Source organism: Salmo salar, chromosome ssa25 (genome assembly GCF_905237065.1).
Source record: "Salmo salar chromosome ssa25, Ssal_v3.1, whole genome shotgun sequence".
NCBI lineage: Eukaryota > Metazoa > Chordata > Actinopteri > Salmoniformes > Salmonidae > Salmo > Salmo salar.
In genome coordinates, this window is record NC_059466.1 from 43616652 (window position 1) to 43638467 (window position 21816).

At 48.2% G+C, this 21816-nt stretch overlaps 1 protein-coding gene across 10 annotated transcripts in view; it reads right to left on the reverse strand.

Moving 5' to 3' along the window:
• LOC106586822 (tensin-1) overlaps positions 1–21816 on the reverse strand; it is a 322014-nt gene that overhangs the window by 66967 nt on the left and 233231 nt on the right. For all 10 annotated transcript variants that reach the window (XM_045707330.1, XM_045707331.1, XM_045707329.1 and 7 more), the window contains 5 exons: positions 21577–21641; positions 14451–14534; positions 13746–13858; positions 13598–13658; positions 8096–8171 (listed from right to left, as the gene is read on the reverse strand). In XM_045707330.1, coding sequence (XP_045563286.1) covers positions 8096–8171; positions 13598–13658; positions 13746–13858; positions 14451–14534; positions 21577–21641 — 399 coding nt within the window. The remainder of the gene's footprint in view (positions 1–8095; positions 8172–13597; positions 13659–13745; positions 13859–14450; positions 14535–21576; positions 21642–21816) is intronic.

A 21816-nucleotide genomic window follows, 5' to 3' on the forward strand; every position in this document is an offset into this window, starting at 1 on the left:
GGTGAGTCAGCACCAGATTCGCCCAGAACCCCCTGTTGGTCATGTGTTTTTGCCTGTTTCATTTTCTAAATTTTTTCCCTCTTCCCAGCATAGGGCGCTAGTCGATTCAGGCGCAGCTGGGAACTTTATGGACCGTGGACTTGCCATTAAGCTGGGCATTCCACGGGTGCCGATAGATTCCCCCTTCCCCGTGCACTCCTTAGATAGCCGACCATTAGGGTCAGGGCTAGTCAGGGAGTCTACGGTGCCGCTGGACATGGTAACGCTGGGGAATCATAAGGAAAGCATTAACTTTTTTCTTATTGATTCACCTGCGTTTCCGGTGGTGCTGGGGGTCCCCTGGCTGGCTGGTCACAATCCCCTCATTTCATGGAAACAGGGGTTCTCCAGGGGTGGTCGGAGGAGTGTTCAGGGAGGTGTCTAGGAGTTTCCATAGGTGCCACGTCGGTGGAGAGTCCAGACCAGGTGTCCACCGTGCGCATTCCCCCTGAATACGCCGATTTGGCGATCGCTTTTTGTAAAAAGAGAGCGACTAAATTACCACCTCATCGACAAGGGGATTGTGCGATAGATCTCCAGGTTAACGCTGCGCTTCCCAGGAGTCACGTGTACCCCTTGTCACAAGAGGAGACGGCGGCTATGGAGACATACATCACGGAATCCTTGGGACAGGGGTACATTCGGCCCTCCATCTCACCCGCTTCCTCGAGTTTCTTTTTTGTGAAGAAAAAGGAGGGAGGTCTGCATCCGTGCATTGATTATAGAGGTCTAAACGCGATCACGGTGGGGTTTAGTTACCCACTACCTCTTATCGCTACGGCGGTGGAATCATTTCACGGAGCACAGTTCTTCACAAAATTGGATCTCAGGAGCGCGTATAACCTGGTGCGTATCAAGAAGGGAGATGAGTGGAAAACCGCCTTTAGTACCACATCAGGCCATTATGAGTACCTCGTCATGCCGTATGGGTTGAAAAATGCTCCAGCCGTCTTTCAATCCTTTGTTGACGAGATTCTCAGGGACCTGCACGGGCAGGGCGTGATTGTCTATATCGATGACATTCTGATATATTCCGCCACCCGCTCCGCGCATGTGTCCCTGGTGCGCAAGGTGCTTGGTAGACTGCTGGAGCATGACCTATACGTTAAGGCTGAGAAGTGTGAGTTTTTCAAACGAGCCATCTCCTTTCTGGGTTATCGCATTTCCACCACAGGGGTGGTGATGGAGTGTGACCGCGTTAAGGCCGTACGTAATTGGCCGACTCCAACCACGGTGAAGGAAGTGCAGCGGTTCTTGGGCTTTGCCAACTACTACCGGAGGTTTATCCGGGGGTTTGGCCAGGTAGCGGCTCCCATTACCTCACTGCTGAAGGGGGGTCCGGCGCGTTTGAGATGGTCGACGGAGTCGGACGGAGCCTTCAAGAAGTTGAAGACACTGTTCACCGACGCGCCCGTGTTTGCGCACCCGGACCCGTCTTTATCGTTCGTAGTAGAGGTGGACGCATCCGAGGCTGGGGTGGGTGCCGTGCTATCACAGCGGTAGGGTGCGCCACCGAAACTCCGCCCCTGCGCTTTCTTCTCAGGGAAGCTCAGTTTGGCGGAGCGTAACTACGATGTGGGGGACAGGGAGTTGCTAGCGGTAGTCAAAGCCTTGAGGGTGTGGCGACACTGGCTTGAGGGGGCTAAGCACCCCTTTCTCATCTGGACCGACCACCGAAACCTGGAGTACATCCGGGCAGCGAGGAGACTGAATCCACATCAGGCAAGGTGGGCCATGTTCTTCGCCCGGTTTAGGTTTACCATCTCATATAGACCGGGTTCCCTTAATACTAAAGCCGACGGGCTGTCCCGTCTGTATGACACGGATGACCGCCCCATCGATCCAACTCCCATCATTCCAGCGTCTAGGCTGGTGGCACCAGTGGTGTGGGAGGTGGACGCGGACATCGAGCGGGCACTAGTGTTGGAACCTGCGCCTGCGCAGGTGCCCGTGGGGCGCATGTATGTGCCGCTCGATGTTCACGATCGGTTGATTCGGTGGGCGCACACGCTACCTGCGGCGGGTCATCCTGGTGTAGAGAGGACAGTGCGGAGTCTAAGGGGGAAGTATTGGTGGCCCACCTTGGCTAAGGACGTGAGGTCATATGTCTCTTCCTGTTCGGTGTGTGCCCAGAGTAAGGCTCCTAGGCATTTACCGAGAGGGAAGTTACAGCCCCTCCCCGTTCCGCAACGGCCATGGTCGCACCTGTCTATCGACTTCGTGACAGATCTTCCCCCCTTTCAGGGGAACACTGCGATTCTGGTGGTTGTGGATCGGTTTTCTAAGTCCTGCCGTCTCCTCCCCTTGCCCGGTCTCCCTACGGCCCTGCAGACTGCGGAGGCCCTATTTACCCATGTCTTCCGGCACTACGGGGTGCCGGAGGATATTGTCTCTGATCGGGGTTCCCAGTTCACATCCAGTGTCTGGAAGGCGTTTATGGAGCGGCTGGGGGTCTCGGTCAGTTTAACCTCCGGTTATCACCCCGAGAGCAATGGGCAGGCGGAGAGGGTGAACCAGGAGGTGGGCAGGTTCCTGAGGTCGTATTGCCGGGACCGGCCAGGGGAGTGGGCGAGGTATATTCCTTGGGCAGAGTTAGCCCAGAACTCACTTCGCCACTCCTCTACTAACATGTCACCCTTCCAGTGTGTGCCCCATGGCACCAGAGCCAGACCGAGGCTCCTGCGGTGGAGGACTGGGTTCAGCACTCCAAGGAGACCTGGAAAGCAGTACAGGACTCACTGAAGGAGGCCAGTGCTAGGCAGAAAAGGAGTGCTGACCGCCACCGCAGTGAGGCGCCGGTGTTCGCACCGGGTGACAGGGTCTGGCTATCGACCCGGAACCTGTCTCTCCGCGTGCCCTGCCGGAAGCTGGGGCCGCAGTGTGTGGGGCCCTTCAAAGTCCTGAGGAGGATAAACGAGGTGTGTTATCGGTTGCAACTCCCTTCCTATTACCGTATTAACCCCTCGTTTCATGTGTCTCTCCTCAGGCCGGTGGTGGCTGGTCCCCTACAAGAAGATGAGGTGCCGGAGGTCCCTCCACCCCCCCCTGGACATCGGGGGGTCCCCGGCGTACAGCGTAAGGGCCATTCTGGACTCGAGACGCCGGGCGGGGGGCCTGCAGTACCTCGTAGACTGGGAGGGGTACGGTCCGGAGGAGAGGTGCTGGTTGCCGGCGGAGGACGTCTTGGACCCATCCATGTTGAAGGAGTTCCACCGCCTCCGTCCGGATCGCCCTGCGCCTCGTCCTCCGGGTCGGCCTCAAGGACGGTGTCGGCGCGCTGCAGGGGCCGCGCGTCAGGAGGGGGGTACTGTCACGATTCCTACCGACGGTGGCGCCCCCTCCCGCTCGGGTGGCGCTCGGCAGTCGCCGTCACCGGCCTATTAGCTACCACCGATTCCCTTTTTGTTTTTCCCTTTTTTTATGTTTTCTCACCTGCCCTGAGTTAGGCAATTAAGAGGGCTATTTAGTTCAGCTGGCCCGCACCCTATTGTGCGGGATTGTTTTTCTGTGTGTCGACTGCGTTTGTTCGACTGTGCTTGTCAATTGTATTTTTCCCTGTTGTTGGGAGACCTTTTATTTTGTACAGGTGGTTTTATTAAAATTACCACAGTGTTCGCTCTTTCCAGCGCTTCTTTCCGCCACACTACAGACAAGACGTTACAAGCTCATTCTTGATACTTTAATGAGAAACACTTTACAAAATAACAAACGACCAACAGTTCCGTCAGGTACAATAACTAAACGGAAAATAACCACCCACAAAACCCAAAGGAAAACAGGCTGCCTAAGTATGGCTTCCAATCAGAGATAACGAAAGCCTCTGATTGGAAACCATACTCGGCCAAACATGGAAAACGAAACATAGAAATAGAAAACTAGAACAAATTCCCCTAGAACCAAAAAAACACAAAACACACAAAACAACCCCCCTGCCACACCCTGACCATTCTACTGTGGCAAATGACCCTTTTCACTGGTCAGGACGTGACACATAACCCTGATAGGATATGGGTCAGGTTCATTTTGCAGAAAATGGAAACAGCAGGGAGGGAATACCTGGAATAGTCTAATAAGAAACGGACATTTTAGTTTTCAGTTTCAAAACATTTTAACATTTTCAGAAATTGTTGGTCGCAACAGCCTCTGTTCGTCATGGCCTATTAGATTGCTTTGGTGTACATGTTACACATCTAGCCTGGTTAAACCAAGCTGAACGCTGGGCTCAACCTACAGTTGAAGTCGGAAGTTTACATACACCTTAGCAAAATACATTTAAACTCAGTTTTTCACAATTCCTGGCATTTAATCCTAGTAAAAATTCCCTGTCTTAGGTCAGGTAGGATCACCACTTTCTTTTAAGAATGTGAAATGTCAGAATAATAGTAGAAAGAATGATTTATTTCAGCTTTTATTTATTTCATCACATTCCCAGTGAGTCAGAAGTTTATATACACTCAATTAGTATTTGGTAGCATTGCGTTTAAATTGTTCAACTTGGGTGAAACGCTTGGGGTAGCCTTCCAAAAGCTTCCCACAATAAGTTGGGTGAATTTTCGCCAATTCCTCCTGACAGAGCTGCTGTAACTGAGTCAGGTTTGTAGGCCTCCTCGCTCGCACACGCTTTTTCAGTTCTGCCCACAAATTTTCTATAGGATTGAGGTCAGGGCTTTGTGATGGCCACTCCAATACCTTGACTTTGTTGTCCTTAAGCCATTTTGCCACAACTTTGGAAGTATGTTTGGGGTCATTGTCCATTTGGAAGACCCATTTGCGACCACGCTTTAACTTCCTGACTGATGTCTTGAGGTGTTGCTTCAATATAATCACATAATTTTCCTTCCTCATGATCCGCCATCTATTTTGTGAAGTGCACCAGTCCCTCCTGCAGCAAAGCACCCCCACAACATGATGCTGCCACCCCCGGGCTTCACGGTTGGGAGGGTGTACTTCGGCTTGCAAGCGTCCCCCTTTTTCCTCTAAACATAACGATGGTCATTATGGCCAATCAGTTTTATTTCTGTTTCATCAGACCAGAGGACATTTCTCCAAAAAGTACGACTTTTGTTCCCATGTGCAGTTGCAAACCGTATTCTGGCTTTTTTATGGCGGTTTTGGAGGAGTGGCTTCTTCCTTGCTGAGCAGCCTTTTAGGTTATGTCGATATAGGACTCGTTTTACTGTGGATTAGATACTTTTGTACCAATTTCCTTCAGCATCTTCACAAGGTCCTTTGCTGTTGTTCTGGGATTGATTTGCACTTTTCACACCAAAGTATGTTAATCTCTAGGAGACAGAACACGTCTCCTTCCTAAGCGGTATGACAACTGCGTGGTCCCATGGTGTTTATACTTGCGTACTATTGCTTGTACAGATGAACGTGGATGAACAAGGATGAACCAGACCTGTGGAGGTATACCATTTTTTTCTGAGGTCTTGGCTGATTGCTTTTGATTTTCCCATGATCTCAAGCAACGAGGCAATGAGTTTGAAGGTAGGCCTTGAAATACATCCACAGGTACACCTCCAATTGACTCAAATTATGTCAATTAGCCTATCAGAAGCTTCTAAAGCCATGACATAATTTTCTGGAATTTTCCAAGCTGTATAAAGGCACAGTCAACTTAGTGTATGTAAACTTCTGACCAACTGGAATTGTGATACAGTGAATTAATTATAAGTGAAATAATCTGTCTGTAAACAATTTTTGGAAAAATGAGTTTTAATGACTCCAACCTAAGTGTATGTAAACTTCCGACTTCAACTGTAGGTGAAGTGAAACAATGCACAGCGTTTAGCCCAGTTAAATGTCCTCGTCACATGATGGAAACGTTCACTTCCATGAACCAGCCTTCCTCAGCTGTGATTAAGCCATTGGGTAGAAGTTGAAGGAACTAAAAAATATTTTATTTGCAGAGACAAAACAAACAACTCTAGATGAGGAAAGAGAGGAAACAAATGGCCTGCGGCTGTTGTGTGGCGCCATGGGATATATATTCCTCCCACTGGGGTTCTGGGGGAGGGGCAATGCTAGTGAGCCTAGTTTGAGGAGAAGCGGAAGAAAAAGACACAATGACAAACTGATTCAGAATGTCCTTCAATATGAAATATGCTAGGTTATAAAGGCAAATAAACATGTTGACAGTGTTGATATGTTGTAAACAGAAAACACAATGCATGAAAACCTGCCCCTGTGACTACAGCTAGAATTTAGTCAAGAAGTAAAGTAGAACAGTTTTTAAAGACAACGTCATATTATGGGGAGAAGGGGGCAGTTGACACTCATCCACTGCATTTCTGTACAATTAAAAGAAAACTCTGGTCAGTCTACAAACACACAGCCTATTAGCTATGCAAATAGCCGCAACACAATAACTCATATTAACTCAGGACCGGGATTAAAAACTATAATTGAATACGTACGGAGGGATCTGTTGGCAGAAAAAATATGTTATGTCACGTCTGCTCCCGCTCTTCCCTCCCCAGGCGCATGAGGGCGCCAGGCTGCCCTGCATCACGCACTCCTGTCATCAATTACGCACACCTGCCTTCCCTCGTCACGCGCATCAGCGATATTGGAGTCACCTGGACTCAGTCATTACCTGTTTATTTCCTCCCCTATATTTGTCAGTTCCCTGCTCTGTTCCCTGCTGCTGCATTAATTGTTTTTTGTTTGTGTTACTCGTTTGCTGACGCTGTTCCTGTCTCGTTCCATGTCCGTTTTTTATTAAATGTTTTACTCCCCGTACCTGCTTCGTCTCTCCAGCGTCATTCTATGTGCCATTGTATTAACAAAATGTTAACAAATACGTTTGCTTTACAGATTATATATTTATTTATTTTGCGTTTTAAAGCTAATTTACTGCAATTCTACACATTTTGCCATGGCGTGGGGAGACGTTTTTGCAGTTTTAAAATCTAATTTCCTGCAATTCTACACATTTTGCCATGACCTATGCCATGTTAATATGATATCTGAGTGAGAGTGACTAACAAAATCAATGGGGGCCCCCTGGAGGTCAGGGCCCCTGGGCACGTGCCCTGCATGCCCGGTTGGTAATTCGGTCATGATACAAGTTTAGATAGCTGGCTAGACTAACTAGACTATTTACCAATGCCCACTGGGCACAGACATCAGTCCAACTTCTAGTTTTGATTTAAATTTGGTTGAGTTGTAAAGTGAATTCAACAAAACAATTCACCATGTCATTGGATTTAGGTTAAAGTTAGGTGAAAAACATATGAAATTCCCTTACATCAATGACTTTATGCAAATCCAATCAGTTTTTCCCGTTGATTCAATGTCATCAAATAGATTTTGTTGTTGTTGAAATGAAGTAAAAACAACGTAGATTCAACCAGTTTTTGCCCAGTGGGAGGCTACTTGAGTAACTGTCAGTGAATTATAACAAGACAAACTGCAGCAATATATATTTTTAATGTTTTTCTCATTTTTTTAAAATGAGAGAGGTCCTGACCTCAGTGTCTTCATATGTAGCTACAGGCCTGCTGCTACAGTGTCTGTTGGGGGCCAAACGGTATTGCCTTCGGTGAGTGCTTCTTTTAAATTGCCTTGATTTGTACATGCCAAATGAATCAGTTGTTGATACACTAGGAAACTGAAGCTACATGTCTCTGTGTCTGTGCTGAAGAGGAGAATGGACTACAAAGTATTATTCTTCTTCTTGTCTTAAAACTCTAATAAAAACTCTAACATTTCCAGCCTGGTCTTGAAGAGGACGTCATTTTGACATGCTAGTTTACAGCCTGGATATCGTGTGCTAATGAGGGTAGTTAAACTGAGGTATAGGACTCATGCCAACTGTCCTCTAGTTTTTACAGCCCTGCTGTTTTATTAATGGGGACTATAAAAGTCTTAAGGACAAACATACTGTTTTTGGACACAATAAATTGCATTCCGTCTTAATGACAGAGGTCAATCCACTATCTCCTAATTTCTAGGGGGCATAATACATTACCATACTACACACTCCCAAAGGCTATGTACAGTACATGTCATACTTCTCCATGTCACTCAGTGAGGAGCTGATGGTCCTTACCAGAATGTCCCCTTTCAGCAGCAGGCCAGGCTCAATGGTGATGCAGACACTGGTCTGGCTGTCTCCCTGGACACTACTGGAAACACACACAGAGAGCCTTGTGAACACACCACACCATCACGCTATTAACCTACACACACACAGAGCCTTGTGAACACACCACACCATCACGCTATCAACCAACACACACACAGAGCCTTGTGAACACACCACACCATCACGCTATCAACCAACACACACACAGAGCCTTGTGAACACACCACACCATCACGCTCTCAACCAACACACACACAGAGCCTTGTGAACACACCACACCATCACGCTTTCAACCAACACACACACAGAGCCTTGTGAACACACCACACCATCACGCTATCAACCAACACACACACAGAGCTTTGTAAACACACCATCACGCTATCAACCAACACACACACAGAGCCTTGTGAACACACCATCACGCTTTCAACCAACACACACACAGAGCCTTGTGAACACACCACACCATCACGCTATCAACCAACACACACACAGAGCTTTGTGAACACACCACACCATCACGCTTTCAACCAACACACACACAGAGCCTTGTGAACACACCACACCATCACGCTATCAACCAACACACACACAGAGCTTTGTGAACACACCATCACGCTATCAACCAACACACACACAGAGCCGTGTGAACACACCACACCATCACGCTATCAACCAACACACACACAGAGCCTTGTGAACACACCATCACGCTTTCAACCAACACACACACAGAGCCTTGTGAACACACCACACCATCACGCTATCAACCAACACACACACAGAGCCTTGTGAACACACCATCACGCTTTCAACCAACACACACACAGAGCCTTGTGAACACACCACACCATCACGCTATCAACCAACACACACACAGAGCCTTGTGAACACACCACACCATCACGCTATCAACCAACACACACACAGAGCTTTGTGAACACACCACACCATCACGCTTTCAACCAACACACACACAGAGCCTTGTGAACACACCACACCATCACGCTATCAACCAACACACACACAGAGCTTTGTGAACACACCATCACGCTATCAACCAACACACACACAGAGCCGTGTGAACACACCACACCATCACGCTATCAACCAACACACACAATGAACCACCACTCCACTCCACACCAAACACAGAAACACAAAAACATGTCGTACTCTCTTGAACACACCACCACTATAAACACACATCCAAACACACACGGGTTACTGTTTTGAATGCGACACCAAACACAGACGCACACCTCTGTTAAATTAACGCATCAGTTACCTAGACGTATGATCAGTGTAGTAGATCTTGACAACTATGCTCTGGCGGAGGGTAACGTTCTGGCTGTGGGTAACATTCTGGCTGAGAGTATTGTTCTGGCTGAGAGTAATGTTCTGGCGGAGGGTAATGTTCTGGCTGAGGGTAACGTTCTGGCTGAGAGTATTAATCTGGCTGAGAGTAAAGTTCTGGCGGAGGGTAACGTTCTGGCTGAGGGTAACATTCTGGCTGAGGGTAATGTTCTGGTGGAGGGTATTGGTCTGGCTGAGGGTAATGTTTTGGATAAAGCTAATGTTCTGGCTGAGGGTAACGTTCTGGCTGAGGGTAATGGTCTGGCTGAGGGTAATGTTCTGGTTGAGGGTAATGTTCTGGTTGAGGGTAATATTCTGGTTGAGGGTAACGTTCTGGCTGAGGGTAATGGTCTGGCTGAGGGTAATGTTCTGGTTGAGGGTAATGTTCTGGTTGAGGGTAATATTCTGGTTGAGGGTAATATTCTGGTTGAGGGCAATGTTCTGGCTGAGGGTAATGTTCTGGCTGAGGGTAATGTTCTGGTTGAGGGTAATGTTCTGGTAGAGGGTAATATTCTGGTTGAGGGTAATATTCTGGTTGAGGGTAACGTTCTGGCTGAAGGTAACGTTCTGGCTTAGTACACACACAGGTACACACAAATTGGGTATGCACATATGCGTGACACACACACACACACACACACACACACACACACAGGAAATATGCATATACACATACATGGAGATACAGGGAAAGAAACGTGTTATTATTGCATAGACAAGGAAAGAAGGAAAGTAAGAAAAAGAAAGGAAGGAAGGAAGGAAGGAAGGAAGGAAGGAAGGAAGGAAGGAAGGAAGGAAGGAAGGAAGGAAGGAAGGAAGGAAGGAAGGAAGGAAGGAAAAGTGGAGGAGACCACATGATGAGTCCCACCCGGGGTGCTGCCATCTGTGGGCATGCCTTCCTGTGAGCTCAAAAGTCTGCTTAAAGCTGTATAATCCATCACTGCCTGCCCGGGCCTGGGAAGATGTAGACGTCCTTCAGCAAGGCCCTGGGGCATCCACACACATCCCTGTCTACTTATTTCACTGGCTCCTCAAGTTACTAATAACACTACTACTGATCATAACACTAGGCTGGAACAGCTGAGGCTGGGGAACTACAGACTGGGTCTGGGGAACGAGAGACTGGGGCTGGGGAACTACAGACTGAGGAACTAGAATCTGGAGCTGTGGAACTAGATGCTGGAGGTGGGGAACTAGAGACTGGGGCTGTGGAACTAGAGACTGGAGGTGGGGAACTAGAGACTGGGGCTGGGGAACTAGAGACTGGGGCTGGGGAACTAGAGACTGGGGCTGTGGAACTAGAGACTGGGGCTGGGGAACTAGAGACTGGGGCTGGGGAACTAGAGACTGGGGCTGGGGAACTAGAGACTGGGGCTGGGGAACTAGAGACTGGGGCTGGGGAACTAGAGACTGGGGCTGGCGAACTAGAGGCTGGGGCTGGGGAACTAAAGACTGAGCCTGGGGAACTAGAGGCTGGGGCTGGGGAACTAGAGACTGGGGATGGGGAACTAGAGACTGGGGCTGGGGAACTAGAGACTGAGCCTGGGGAACTAGAGACTGGGGCTGGGGAACTAGAGACTGAGCCTGGGGAACTAGAGACTGGGGCTGGGGAACTAGAGACTGAGCCTGGGGAACTAGAGACTGGGGCTGGGGAACTAGAGACTGAGCCTGGGGAACTAGAGACTGGGGCTGGGGAACTAGAAACTGGGGAACTAGAGCCTGGGGCTGGGGAACTAGAGGCTGGTCGCTGGGGAACTAGAGACTGGGGCTGGGGAACTAGAGATTGGGCTGGGGAACTAGAGACTGGGGCTGGGGAACTAGAGACTGGGGCTGGGGAACTAGAGACTGGGGCTGGGGAACTAGAGGCTGGGGCTGTGGAACTAGAGACTGGGGCTGGGGAACTAGAGACTGGGGCTGGGGAACTAGAGACTGGGGCTGGGGAACGAGAGACTGGGGCTGTGGAATGAGAGACTGGGGCTGGGGAACTAGAGACTGGGGCTGGGGAACTAGAGACTGGGGAACTAGAGACTGGGGCTGGGGAACTAGAGACTGGGGCTGTGGAACAAGAGACTGGGGCTGTGGAACTAGAGACTGGGGCTGGGGAACTAGAGACTGGGGAACTATAGACTGGGGAACTAGAGACTGGGGAACTAGAGACTGGGGCTGGGGAACTAGAGACTGAGCCTGGGGAACTAGAGACTGGGGCTGTGGAACTAGAGACTGGGGCTGTGGAACTAGAGACTGGGGCTGGGGAACTAGAGACTGGGGCTGGGGAACTAGAGACTGGGGCTGGGGAACTAGAGACTGGGGCTGGGGAACTAGAGACTGGGGCTGGGGAACTAGAGGCTGGGGCTGGGGAACTAGAGACTGGGGCTGGGGAACTAGAGACTGAGCCTGGGGAACTAGAGACTGGGGATGGGGAACTAGAGACTGGGGAACTAGAGCCTGGGGCTGGGGAACTAGAGACTGGGGCTGTGGAACTAGAGACTGGGCTGGGGAACTAGAGACTGGGGCTGGGGAACTAGAGACTGGGGCTGGGGCTGGGGACTGGGGCTGGGGAACTAGAGACTGGGCTGGGGAACTAGAGACTGGGGCTGGGGAACTAGAGACTGGGGCTGGGGAACTAGAGACTGGGGCTGGGGAACTAGAGGCTGGGGCTGTGGAACTAGAGACTGGGGCTGGGGAACTAGAGACTGGGGCTGGGGAACTAGAGACTGGGGCTGGGGAACGAGAGACTGGGGCTGTGGAATGAGAGACGGGGGCTGGGGAACTAGAGACTGGGGCTGTGGAACTAGAGAATGGGGCTGGGGAGCTAGAGACTGGGGAACTAGAGACTGGGGCTGGGGAACTAGAGACTGGGGCTGTGGAACAAGAGACTGGGGCTGTGGAACTAGAGACTGGGGCTGGGGAACTAGAGACTGGGGAACTATAGACTGGGGAACTAGAGACTGGGGAACTAGAGACTGGGGCTGGGGAACTAGAGACTGGGGCTGGGGAACTAGAGACTGGGGCTGGGGAACTAGAGACTGGGGCTGTGGAACTAGAGACTGGGCTGGGGAACTAGAGACTGGGGCTGTGGAACTAGAGACTGGGGCTGGGGAACTAGAGACTGGGGCTGTGGAACAAGAGACTGGGGCTGTGGAACTAGAGACTGGGGCTGTGGAACTAGAGACTGGGGCTGTGGAACTAGAGACTGGGGCTGGGGAACTAGAGACTGGGGCTGTGGAACTACATACTGGGGCTGGGGTACTAGAGACTGGGGCTGTGGAACTAGAGACTGGGGCTGGGGAACAAGAGACTGAGCCTGGGGAACTAGAGACTGGGGCTGGGGAACTAGAGACTGGGGCTGGGGAACTAGAGACTGGGGCTGGGGAACTAGAGACTGGGGCTGGGGAACTAGAGACTGGGGCTGGGGAACTAAAGACTGGGGCTGTGGAACTAGAGACTGGGGCTGGGGAACTAGAGACTGGGGCTGGGGAACTAAAGACTGAGCCTGGGGAACTAGAGACTGGGGCTGGGGAACTAGAGACTGGGGCTGGGGAACAAGAGACTGAGCCTGGGGAACTAGAGACTGGGGCTGGGGAACTAGAGACTGGGGCTGTGGAACTAGAGACTGGGGCTGGGGAACTAGAGACTGGGGCTGGGGAACTAGAGACTGGGGCTGGGGAACTAGAGACTGGGGCTGGGGAACTAGAGACTGGGGCTGGGGAACTAGAGACTGGGGCTGGGGAACTAGAGACTGGGGCTGGGGAACTAGAGACTGGGGCTGGGGAACTAGAGACTGGGGCTGTGGAACTAGAGACTGGGGCTGGGGAACTAGAGACTGGGGCTGGGGAACTAGAGACTGGGGCTGTGGAACTAAAGACTGGGGCTGGGGAACTAGAGACTGGGGCTGTGGAACTAAAGACTGGGGCTGGGGAGGCTAGCTAAACATAATAACGTGTGGCAAGCGCACAATGGATTTACTGGTGTAACCTGTGTGTGTGTGTGTGTGTGTGTGTGTGTGTGTGTGTGTGTGTGTGTGTGTGTGTGTGTGTGTGTGTGTGTGTGTGTGTGTGTGTGTGTGTGTGTGTGTGTGTGTGTGTGTGTGCGTGTGTGTGTACATACTAGATCCCAGATGTGTAGACTGGCTGCATGGCCTGATAGATCTTGAGGAAAGGGCGACAACCTGAAAAGCCATCACAGAACACTGAGTAAGATTGCGTGCGTGCGTGTGTGTGTGTGTGTGTGTGTGTGTGTACATGTCAACTCTCACCTCCTTTGGACTCAAAGTTGGGGATGCCGTGCATGATGACGTGGTGAAGGAACAGGGGTTTGTTGTTGATCTTGATATGCCCAGAAAGAAGGCCGCTAAAGTACTGTACATACCTGGAGGAGAGACGGGAGAGACGGAGAGAGAGAGAGAGAGAGAGAGAGAGAGAGAGAGAGAGAGAGAGAGAGAGAGAGAGAGAGAGAGAGAGAGAGAGAGAGAGAGACAGGAGAGAGAGAAATAGAGAGAGAGAAATAGAGAGAGAGAGAGAGAGAGAGAGAGGGGGGGAAAGGGAGACAGGAGAAGGCAAGGATGAACAGGAGAGGGCAAGGAAGAACAGGATCGAGAGAAAAGAATTCACCAGAGGGTTAGCATGCCATCATTGTAAACTGGACATGCTATCTCTACTTATAATCGTTGCAAAGACAACAACAGAAGATTACATTATGCATAGTCACGGATGAATCAGACATTGCCTTAACTCTATAAATTAGGACGCAAAAGGACAAGAAGGCCACTGTTGCAGCTACAGAAAATGTCAACAAATTGAAAGAAAGACAAAGAGAGTGATTTGGAGAGTAAGGTGAACTCTATTGGTCGAGTATCTCACGTCACTCTGGGACCAAAGTCATAAAGAGACATGAAACAGGAAATTATAGTGGGGTCAATGAGGAAGTAGAGGGGTCAGACAGGAAGTGAAGGGAACCTGACCTCTTCTGAGACGGCTGACCCACAGGAAGTACTTTGTCTTCATAGAACCTCTTCATGGCGAACCTGTCCAGGGCCTGGTCGGCACTAAACACAAAGAGACAAACATCTCGTCAGAACTCGTACCCACACACATTTTACAGCAGTGTTTTTGAAGACGTGACTGTATAGTATTCACTGTAGTGTTTTTGCAGATATGACTGTAGTATAATATAGTATTTACTGTAGTGTTTCGTGGACATTACTGTAGTATGTTGTAGAAACACTTGCCGACTAGGGCTAGCTAACATGGCACAACTACCAGACTATGCCTACTGTTTAATGAGGGGAACATCTCAACCAGAACATAAGAAACACAGGTTTGAAAATAAGTACAACATCGTTTGTCACTGTTTTTGGACATCTTGTGAACTTGATAAGCTGAATCTCTGTGAAAGCACTGTTGTATTTCAGAAAGCTATCTAGTGGAAGTAACAGATCTAAGAAGTAATTTGGTGTACTCTTGTTGATGTGTTATATATCTGTGTTGGTCCCATATTTCATGAGCCGAAATAAAAGAAACCAGAAATGTTCTCTCAAATTTTGTGCACACATTTGTTTACATCCCTGTTAGTGAGCATTTCTCATTCGCCAAGATAATGCATCCACCTGACAGGTGTGGTATATCAAAAAGCTGATTAAACAGCATGATCATTACACAGGTGTACCTTGTGCTGGGCACAATAAAAGGCCACTCTAAAATGTGCAGTTTTGTCACACAACATAATGCCACAGATGTCTCAAGTTTTAAAGGAGCGTGCAATTGGCATGTTGACTGCAGTAATGTCCACCAGAGCTGTTTCCAGATAATTTAACGTTCATTTCTCTACCATAATCAGCCTCCAACATCGTTTTAGAGAATTTGCCAGTACATTCAACCGGCTTCAAAACTGCAGACCAAGTGTAACCACGCCAGCGCAGGATTTCCACACCCGACTTTTTCACCTGTGGGATCATCTGAGACCAGCCACCTGAACAGCTGATGAAACTGTGAGTTTGCACAACCGAAGAATTTCTGCACAAACTGTCAGAAACCGTCTCAGGGAAGCTCATCTGTGTGCTCGCCATCCTCACCTTAACCTGACTGCAGTTTGGCGCCATGACCAACTTCAGTGGACAAATGATCACCTTTGATGGTCACTGGCATGCTGGAGAAGTGTGCTCTTCATGGATGAATCCTGGTTTCAACTGTACCAGTTAGATGGCGGGCGTCATGTGGGCGAGCGGTTTGCTGATGTCAACATTGTGAACAGAGTGCCCCACAGTGGCGATGGGGTGATGGTATGGGCAGACATTAACTACGGACAACGAACACAGTTGTATTTTATCTATGTCAATTTGAATACATAGTCATAGCGTGATGAGATCCGGAGGCCCACAGATAACATTCATCTGCCGCCATCCCCTCATGTTATAAGAGCACCTCCTCTCAGCTGCCCACTGCACTGAGGCTAGGAAACACTGTCACCACCGATAAATCTACGATAATCGAGAATTTCAATAAGCATTTATCTACGGCCGGCCATGCTTTCCACCTGGCTACCGCTACACAGGTCAACAGCTCTGCACCCCCCACAGCAATTTGCCCAAACCTCCCCCACTTCTCCTTCACCCAAATCCAGATAGCTGATGTTCTGAAAGAGCTGCAAAATCTGGACCCCTACAAATCAGCTGGGCTAGACAATCTGGACCCTCTCTTTCTAAAATTATCCGCTGCAATTGTTGCAACCCCTATTTATTAGCATGTTCAACCTCTCTTTTGTATCATCTGAGATCCCCAAAGATTGGAAAGCTGCCGCGGTCATCCCCCTCTTCAAAGTGGGAGACACTCTGGACCCAAACTGTTACAGACCTATATCTATCCTACCCTGCAATTCTAAGGTCTTCGAATGCCAAGTTAACAAACAGATCACCGACCATTTCGAATCCCACCGTACCTTCTTTGCTATGCAATCTGGCTTCCGAGCTGGTCACGGGTGCACCTCAGCCACACTCAAGGTCCTAAACGATATCATAACCGCCATCGATAAAAGACAATACTGTGCAGCCATATTCATCGACCTGGCCAAGGCTTTCGACTCTGTCAATCACCACATCCTCAACGGCAGACTCAATTAGCCTTGGTTTCTCAAATGACTGCCTCGCCTGGTTCACCAACTACTTCTCAGATAGAGTTCAGTGTGTCAAATCAGAGGGCCTGTTGTCCGGACCTCTGGCAGTCTCTATGGAGGTGCCACAGGGTTCAATTCTCGGGCCGACTCTTTTCTCTGTATACATCAATGATGACGCTCTTGCTGCTGGTGATTCTCTGATCCACCTCTACGCAGACGACACAATTCTGTATACTTCTGACCCTTCTTTGGACACTGTTAACAAACCTCCAGACGAGCTTCAATGCCATACAAAACTCCTTCCGTGGCCTCCAACTGCTCTTAAATGCAAGTAAAACTAAATGCATGCTCTTCAACTGATCACTGCCCGTACCTGACCGCCCGTCTAGCATCACTACTCTGGACGGTTCTGACTATGTGGACAACTACAAATACCTAGGTGTCTGGTTAGACTGTAAACTCTCCTTCCAGACTCACATTAAGCATCTCCAATCCAAAATGAAATCTAGAATCCACTTCCTATTTCGCAACAAAGCATACCCTCGTAAAACTGACTATCCTACCGATCCTTGACTTCGGTGATGTCATTTACAAAATAGCCATCTGTTTTGTCACCAAAGCCCCATATACCATCCACCACTGAGACCTGTATGCTCTCGTTGGCTGGCCCTCGCTTCATATTCGTCGCCAAACCCACTGGCTACAGGTCATCTATAAGTCTTTGCTAGGCAAAGCTCTGCCTTATCTCAGCTCACTGGTCACCATAGCAGCACCCACCCGTAGCACGTGCTCCAGCAGGTATATTTCACTGGTCACCCCCAAAGCCAACTCCTCTATTGGCCGCCTTTCCTTCCAGTTCTCTGCTGCCAATGACTGGAACGAATTGCAAAAATCACTGAAGCTGGAGACTCATATCTCCCTCACTAACTTTAAGCATCAGCTGTCAGAGCATGTTACCTATCATTGCACCTGCACATAGCCCATCTGTAACTATCCCACCCTTCTACCTCATTCCCATATTGTTTTGTTTTTTTGTTGCTCCTTTGCACCCCAGTATCTCTACTTGAACATTCATCTTGTGCACATCTATCACTCCAGTGTTAAATTGCTAAATTGTAATTTTTTTCGCCACTATGGCCTATTTATTGCCTTACCTCCCTAATCTTACTTCATTTGCACACACTGTATATAGACTTTTCTATTGTGTTATTGACTGTACGTTTGTTTATTCCATGCGTAACTCTGTGTTATTTGTGTCACACTTCTTTGCTTTATCTTGGCCAGGTCGCAGTTGTAAACTTGTTCTCAACTGGCCTACCTGGTTAAATAAAGGTTAAAAAAAAGATAATAATAATAATGTTTCAGCATGATAATGCACGGCTCCATGTCGCAAGGATCTGTACACAATTCCTGGAAGCTGAAAATGTCACAGTTCTTCCATGGCCTGCATACTCACCAGACATGTTACACATTGAGCATGTTTGGGATGCTCTGGATCGACATGTACGACAGCGTGTTCCAATTGCCGCCAATATCCAGAAACTTCGCACAGCCATTGAAGAGGAGTGGGACAACATTTCACAGGCCACAATCAACAGCCTGATCAACTCTATGTGAAGGATATATGTCACGCTGCATGAGGCAAACGGTGGTCACACCAGATACTGACAGGTTTTCTGATCCACGCCACTACCTTTTTTTTTAAGGTATCTGTGACCAACAGATGCATATCTGTATTCCCAGTCAGGTGAAATCCATAGATTCAGGCCTAATGAATTTATTTAAATTGACTGATTTCCTTATTTAAACTGTAACAGATTAAAATCTTTGAAATTGTTGCATGTTGCGATTATATTTTCGTTCATGGCTGCATAACAGTACAGTGAATACTACAGTATACTACAGTCATGTCCGCCAAAACACTCAGTGAATACTATAGTATACATTCTTAAATGTTTAGTCATTTAGCAGATGCTCTTATCCAGAGCGACTAACAGGAGCAATTCGGGTTAAGTGCCTTGCTCAAGGGCACATCGACAGATCTTTCACCTAGTCTGCTCGGTGATTCAAACCAGCAACCTTTCGGTTACTGGCCCAACGCTCTTAACTGCCAGGCTACCTGCCGCCACAGTGAATTCTATAGTATACTACAGTAAAGTCCGCAAAAATAGATATATATGTATATGAATATAGTAATACTACAGTATTTAGACCATAGTATACAAAAAAAAAATGTATGTGGGCGTAGTGCTCAGTCATATCTATAGACCTCTTCAAAGAACTCTATTTTAACTGTTAAAAAAAGAGATGCTAGTGTCAAGAGCCTGTGACCCCCAATACATTCCAATGGTCCCAATACATCCAACGCCCAATACATCCAATGGCCCCAATACATCCAATGGCCCAATACATCCAATGGCCCAATACATCCAATGGCCCAATACATCCAACGCCCAATACATCCAACGCCCAATACATTCCAATGGCCCAATACATCCAATGGCCCCAATACATCCAATGCCCAATACATCCAACGCCCAATACATCCAACACCCAATACATCCAATGGCCCCAATACATCCAATGGCCCCAATACATCCAACGCCCAATACATCCAAAGCCCAATACAGCCAATGGCCCAATACATTCCAATGGTCCCAATACATCCAATGGCCTAATACATCCAATGGCCCCAATACATCCAATGCCCAATACATCCAACGCCCAATACATCCAACACCCAATACATCCAATGGCCCCAATACATCCAATGGCCCCAATACATCCAACGCCCAATACATCCAAAGCCCAATACAGCCAATGGCCCAATACATTCCAATGGTCCCAATACATCCAATGGCCCCAATACATCCAATGGCCCCAATACATCCAACGCCCAATACATCCAACGCCCAATACATCCAATGGTCCAATACATTCAATTACCCAATATATCCATTACCCAATACATCCATTACCCAATACATCCATTACCCAATACATCCATTACCCAATACAACCAATGCCCAATACATCCAACGCCCAATACATCCAACGCCCAATACATCCAATGGCCCCAATACATCCAATGGCCCCAATACATCCAACGCCCAATACATCCAACGCCCAATACATCCAATGGCCCCAATACATCCAATGGCCCCAATACATCCAACGCCCAATACATCCAATGGCCCCAATACATCCAATGGTCCAATACATCTAATGATCCAATACATCCAACGCCCAATACATCCAATGGCCCCAATACATCTAATGGCCCCAATACATCCAATGATCCAATACATCCAACGCCCTATACATCCAATGCCCAATACATCCAACGCCCAATACATCCAATGGCCCCTATACATCTAATGGCCCCAATACATCTAATGGCCCAATACATCCAATGGCCCCAATACATCCAATTGTCCAATACATTCCAATGGCCCAATATATCCAATGGCCCAATACATCCAATGGTCCCAATACAGCCAATGGCTGCAATACAATATATCACATTACATTTACATTTACGTCATTCAGCAGACGCTCTTATCCAGAGCGACTTACAAATTGGGCCCAATACATCCAATGTCCCAATACATTCAATTAGCCAATACAGCCATTACCCAATACATCCATTACCCAATACATCCATTACCCAACACAACCAATTACCCAATACAACCAATTATCCAATACATCCAATTACCCAATACATCCAATGACCCAATACATCCATTACCCAATACATCCATTACCCAATACATCCATTACCCAATACATCCAATTACCCAATACATCCAATTACCCAATATATCCATTACCCAATACATCCATTACCCAATACATCCATTACCCAATACATCCAATTACCCAATACATCCAATTACCCAATACATCCAATTACCCAATACATCCATTACCCAATACATCCATTACCCAATACAACCAATTACCCAATATATCCAATTACCCAATACAACCAATTACCCAATACAACCAATTACCCAATACAACCAATTACCCAATACAACCAATTACCCAATATATCCATTACCCAATACATCCATTACCCAATACAACCAATTACCCAATACATCCATTACCCAATACAACCAATTACCCAATACAACCAATTACCCAATACAACCATTACCCAATATATCCAATGACCCAATATATCTAATGACCCAATAGCAGATAGAGGAAAACCCATAAAGCTGCTCCTCTTTGCGGACGTTGTCATTTTAGTGAACTCACAGTGTTGTCTTGCTTTATCTGCATTGAATTAATTAGGGCCTGCTTTGTTTAAAAAAAAAAAAAGCCTGAGCGCTGGTACACTGTGTACTGTACACAGTTTTCACGTGTTGGGTAGGGAGGGGCAATGCAATGATCAGTGGATAACATGAATCGTGTGACTCTTCATCATCTGCTTATTTGTTGACTGTCCTACTCTTCTCTATGGTGACTCTTTCTCTTTCTCTCTATCCCTCCCTCTCACCCCCTCTCTCACCCCCTCTCTCTCTCTCACTCTCCTATCTGTCGCTCACTCCCCTCTCCCTGTCACTCCCCTCTTTCTCCTCTCTCTCTCTCTCTCACTCCCCTCTTTCTCCTCTCTCTCTCACTCCCCTCTTTCTCCTATCTCTCACTCCCCTCTTTCTCCTCTCTCTCTCTCACCCCCCTCTTTCTCCTCTCTCTCTCACTCCCCTCTTTCTCCTCTCTCTCTCACTCCCCTTTCTCCTCTCTCTCACTCTCCTCTTTCTCCTATCTCTCACTCCCCTCTTTCTCCTCTCTCTCACTCCCCTCTTTCTCCTCTCTCTCTCTCACTCTCCTTTCTCCTCTCTCTCACTCTCCTCTTTCTCCTCTCTCACTCCCCTCTCTATATCACTCCCCTCTTTTCCCTCTTCCCCCCCTCTCTCTCTGTCTGTCTTGTGTGTTGTGCTGTTAAGTGTGATGATGTATGTGTTTACCTGGCTGATATGTTGCTGTAATGCATGTATGCTGCCACCACCACTCCTGTTCGCCCTCGGTTCCCCTACAGGGACAACATCAAACAAGGATTACCAATCAGGAAGTATTGCTTTCACATATTGGTCATTCAGAAGATATCTATTGGGAAAGGAAAAGGATGGCCTGAGAAAGCCGTCTACTGTCTCTGAGCAGCATAAACCGTACAAAGGGTCTGATACTGTATGTATATGACAGCGGTA